Below are 5,444 nucleotides of genomic sequence, written 5' to 3'. Positions count from 1 at the left end.
AAGGAAGATCCAAGGTCTAGGGTTGGGGCCTTCACAAATTGCTTAAGGGTGCGGAACCAATTGTAAAACGCGTACAAACGCATATGCAACGCTGGAAGGAGCCCTGCCAACAGAGCCAACAGCTTCGTCAGTCGAAGCAGCCTCAGCTTCGAATCAACCATATAGCAGGAAACCTTCTTAAAGCTTAGCTTACAGAATTCCGGTTGTACGCTCAATGAGTACGTCCAATTTACGCGAGCCATCTCCTCACCTGCAAGTGGAAGAACCCGACAGACTATATGACGTAGACAAGCACATGGTGAACGTAACATTCTGATATCATTCGTCACTCGAACTTGCTTCGCTTTGCTGCCTTTTACTTGCATCATAAAAATCCAGCCGTGAATTTACTTGTTTCATTCTCGATAGCTCCGAAACGGGATTGCACAGCGCCGCTGATTCCCTGACACTGGTCAACTCCAAACATACCTTCCGTCATGTGTACAATAAGCCTGAAGTAGCTTGGAATCCGCAGAACAGCTGCAATGCACACGCGAATGGGATTTGAAATCCAGTAACATCCCCGATGGAGGGGGCTGAATAATACTTTTGCCCGGCCGGACCGAACCGATGCCGCACGTGCGTTGCGCCCGCAGCTCCAGATCGGGGCGGGGAGTGCGTATACTCGCAGTTGCTCCTTTTTGGAAAGGCTCCCCACAATGGAATTTTCCCTACGAAACAATCAGCCGGGAAATTAGAGAATGCTGGGCGTACTCAACTGCCGGAGAGTAAGCGTCCAGTGGCAGTTTCCTGCTCTACACTGTCGTGGCAAAAGGGACAGGTTTAGCGGCAGTTTATGTGCGCCTAGCATGCCACCCAGTCGCGTTTCTTAGTTCTGCCTCTCCCTGAAATTAGGAAGGCAATTCTAGTACGAAATGCAAATACCCCTAGGGACTCTGGAGCTTCAGTACCCAGTGGGCCACCGTGATGGCTCTACGCTATGGTCCGATTCTCCCGCTGGCAGCACTGAGAAGTTTAAAGGCGCCACTTCTTCCTCTGCTCGTCAGAGAAGGAGCCGCAGCAGAAGTATAATTAGGACTGTATTTTCGGCATTTCTGGCCCTTGTACTTGCCGCCTATTTTTGTCACTCTCCGAGGGGCCTCCGGGGGTCGGATTATCGACTCCTCCGCCGACTGGCTAGCAGTGATGAAGACGAAACGTGCNAGAAAAAGGGGTCCTAGCAGAGGTAGCCAAGATGCGGGCGCAAAGTCAGCAAAGAAGTCGTTATTTGAAGGGGCTGCGCAAGCTCTCGGAGGCGATGACCATGAAAGTATTGACGCCTTACCGCGACCCTCTTCGGATCAATCTTCCACCCAACGGCAAACTGACTCTTTCCTGGAATACCAGTTCTCTGGAGGCCCGCACGGACCTGATGAGGCTAGCGCAGCTTCAGTCACCGAGAAATTCGAAACAGCACCGCATGGGACTGAGTCTGCGGCAGATGCCGATTTGATAGACGCATTCCTTACGGAAGGAGATGGCATTGATCAGTGGTTTCTCGATTTCATCCTAGATCCGACATCTACTTCATCGGCAGGAAGCGGACTAGAGGATGTTAAGAGCACAAAGGAGCTTGCTGGCGAAGTTGAAGCCAAAACGGGTGACCAGGTAACGCCCAGTAGCAGCTCGAGCTCTGAAGGTCAGAGTCCGGCCGCTCCTGGCAGTACGAGTGCCGACGCTCNACGCCCAGTAGCAGCTCGAGCTCTGAAGGTCAGAGTCCGGCCGCTCCTGGCAGTACGAGTGCCGACGCTCTGCTGCCTGTCTTCAAGACTGAAAATGTGCACGACGTGCAAGCCGGGGGTTCTACGGATGGACGGTACAACTCGGCGTCGCTGCAAGGAAATCAGGCCCCCTTGTTTTTACCGCGCATTGCAACATTCGATCCCACGCGTTTGCAGGTGGATTTTCATTCCAGCCCTTTTCTGCCTTGCCCTCTATATTGTGCTCTATCACTTCTTCAACGGATTGTGCTCTAGGAGACGTCTTTCGAGAGTTAAAAATGAGTTGCTGTAAACGCTTCACAGCTTGCCATATGTTCCGTCGTTTCACGTGCGCGAGCCTGTTTTTCCATGGAATTCTTAACAATATTTAATATTCGATGTTTACATGTGCGCTTTGAATTCAGGTTCCCTCACATGATTATTCTTCGGCGGCTTCCAGCTCAATCTACCAGCTACTGCATTTCACACCTCAACATCTCACGTCAACGGGTCCGTTGGATGCGCCAAGGCCTTTGCACAGTCAAGTGAGCTTCAGGAGTATAAATGCTGAAAGCCAAAAGCTAGAAACCCATAACCGTCAAGTTCTCTCCTGTGCATGCCGATTTGGACGTACTTTTGGTGGTGCTGGGCTTGCTTGCTTTATCACTACTGCAGCATCTAACTTTCAGCAGTTTGCGACAGAATGTCGTACTTCATCAGCTAGCCCAAATATCTGATTGCACGTATACTTTAAAGTAGTTCCCTCATCAGATTCCCGTTTTGTCTCTTCGCTCGTTACTTTCCTCTTATTGTACTGCCATTCTGCTCTTTTTTCAAGATTCGCGCGCTTATTTGCCCTTATCATTTGCCTTCCTGTGAGCTGTGCCCCACTTTCCCCTTATTTTCCTAGATTCCCGCCGATGAAGGAGCGCTGCGACATCACCCATTCTACCGCTTGCCAAGGGCTGATTGTTCACACAACCTTATACCCTTTAGTTTTTCGAGGGCCACAATCCTTACCCCTCAAACCAGGATCCCCGAAGTACTGACGTCAATTCAGACACTTCTGATGAAACCGCACCTCGGGAGTGACGAGGTTCAGTCATTGATGATGCTGGCGGAGAAACTGGTTAAAGATGTTTTTTGCATGGGCAGATTTACGAAGGGCTTTGTCCGCTTCTGGAGCTTATGCGAATCCATTATGCGTCGATTTATCATAGCGGATGCACTGTGGAGCATTTGTGAAGTGGTTGGTCCGTCAATGCGAATGCAGGAGTGGTGGGGTCCAGTTATGGACAGGCTTCTGGTACTTCCTAGTGCTAAGGTATCCTTTTTGCAAACGCAAACAGACCGATTTCTTATCGTCCGCCGGCTAATTGCTGCGCTGCATACGTATCGCGCGGGCCGCCGTCCCTCGGCTAGTGAGGTAATTGCGCTCAAGAGAGAGATATTTTGCTCTGGAAATGGCCCGGGTTCGTTCCGCTCACCTGCATATGACATGTTTAGAAGCATTGATGGTTGCTGATGCTCTCCTGATCGCATGGCGCAGCTGATGCTCCCGCTACAGGAGCCTAAGCGGAACCTGGGCGCTGAGTGCTAGCACTTCTCTTCAATAGTTGCATTGCTGCTCAAGCTCCCCGTCCTGCTAGCGTGCTTTCTATGGCGTGAATGACGGGGTGGCGGGTTGTAGCTGCTTGGGGACAACTCGCCACTGTTGGAATGATACCGCATTTCTGAGGCGACTGAAGTAGACAAATATGTCTTGAAACCGTAATCCCGTTTGAACACAACGGGGGCAAAGTTAAGGCTTTTGGAGTACGTCACATGGATCCGTCGCTGACCTGCGTGTTTTGGGCATTGCTCCGGTGTTTGCGACTCCCGGGAGCTCGCTAAGGTATTTGACAAACGGTTAGCTGAAGACCACACGGTGTCGCTGCCTTCAAGCAATCGGAAAAGCGTAAATTTGATATTCCAAACAACGGGAGTTGGATATCTTGCATGCGGCTAAGGTATTTGACAAACGGTTCGCTGAAGACCACACGGTGTCGCTGACTTCAAGCAATCGGAATCAACTTTACGCTTTTCCGATTGCTTGAAGGCAGCGACACTGTGTGGTCTTCAGCGAACGGTTTGTCAAATACCTTAGCCGCATGCAAGATATAAGTGCCGTAAACTGGGCACTTAATAACACAGTGTAATGTTTTAGGAGAGTGGTGGTAGAAAGCGTTCAATCATGTTTTGTGAAAGCAAGCACGGCAACGCAGGATGTGGATTAAGTAGGAAGCGCACCGTGCATATGGAGGGCAAGAATTCGCCAGGTACATCTGATGCTTGCTAAGGGCCCTGTCGCAACCACAGGGTCCCATCCTATCTCATGTGGTTAGCAGGGATGAAGACGAAGCGTGCCGAAATTTGCTCGAGCTCGTAGAAACGGTTGCCGAAGAATGGCAGAAAGGTTGTTCAAGATCGCAAACACTCCACGCGAGCGCTGGCTTGCTGACTAAGGCTTGCTAAAGAAAGGGTAAACACAGTTCAAATAATCGTATCCAGGATTCGGGGCAAGGAAAGGAGCCTTTATTGGAATACCACTGGTGAGTTGCATTTCAATTTCGATTCCTTACCAAATTCGTCATCTAGGAGCCATATGCCCAACGGCAGATCTTCTACATACAGAAGTGCATGGAAACATGTACATCTGTTGGGTCGGCAGAGGTAAATGGAATGGAAACGACATCGCGTTGGGGTTGCCCTAGCTCGGTTCACCAGTTGATCAAGCACTCTTCGTACCAGACTAAGCCGGTGAGTAGTTGTGTCGTGATTACATTCTCGATCTGTTAGCGACGTCATTGTCAGGCAGCAGCGTAGAGTGCTTCAAGGACGTAGCTTACTACCTAACGCCTAGAAACAGTCCAGAGTCCGCGCGGCAGACGTCGGCCACTCATGGCAGTGCAAGCGGTGTTGGCTACCTACCTGCCAGGAATGCTAAGCAGTACGCAGAGCCCTCAGGAGTGTTTGACTGGCTAGGCAGCGCCATGGCATGGTTGCCAGTCCCATTGGGGAAACAGCACACACGAGGGAAACTATGCAGTCATTTGCAGGGATGTTAAATGCAGTTCTATCTGCGTGTAAGAGCCTCGGAATGACTTGTAATTTGACACGTATATCAGCAGTTGTCCTGCATGGGGTTTTTTTTGGATTGAAGCAAGTCTTTCGGTGCTAGATCCAATCACCCCACGGCCTCCAACGCACATTTGCTGCTCCCACCGTCGACGCAATGCCTTCTTGTGAACTCCCTGACGCATCCTGTGTAGCACTTGGCTTGGCGCCCTTTCTGCGCGCAAGCGCCCACCGCAAAACTCAAAGACGGGCAGCAATGCTCCCGGTTAATCCCCTGAGATATGACACCCTCAGAACTAGACTCGCTTGAATTGGACGAGCATCAACTTCGAAAGTAGCGCTGTGATTTTGCCCTGTTTCTTGCTCTACCATACTGCTGCCGGAAATTATCTAAAGCCAATACCCGCCTGTCTCCTAGTTCCCGTTTCAGGGGGGATATGAGTGCATCAAGTCTTCTAAAGGCACACATTTCCGTAGCTTTGCCCGATGTAACTTTGGAAATACTAGGTGTGCATGTAGTTCAACTTCTTCGCACAGTGCTGCTACAAAAGGGGTATGGTGTATTGCGCCAGGTGGCTTGCTAGGCAA

The 5,444-nt window shown here is 50.6% G+C and overlaps 1 protein-coding gene across 1 annotated transcript; it reads left to right on the top strand.

Annotated features, from left to right (window-relative positions):
• Positions 1-914: 914 nt before the first annotated feature.
• On the top strand, positions 915-3,264 carry EMH_0069860 (uncharacterized protein; the record flags this gene model as incomplete). Its single annotated transcript, XM_038022641.1, is given in 5 exon segments — positions 915-982; positions 1,221-1,720; positions 1,724-1,773; positions 2,165-2,284; positions 2,650-3,264. Coding segments are annotated over 5 exon segments (1,353 nt in total).
• Between the last annotated feature and the right edge of the window lie 2,180 nt (positions 3,265-5,444).

This window comes from Eimeria mitis, genomic scaffold (genome assembly GCF_000499745.2).
Source record: "Eimeria mitis Houghton genomic scaffold, Emh_scaff3820, whole genome shotgun sequence".
Taxonomy (NCBI): domain Eukaryota; phylum Apicomplexa; class Conoidasida; order Eucoccidiorida; family Eimeriidae; genus Eimeria; species Eimeria mitis.
This window is presented reverse-complemented; position numbering and strand designations above follow the sequence as displayed.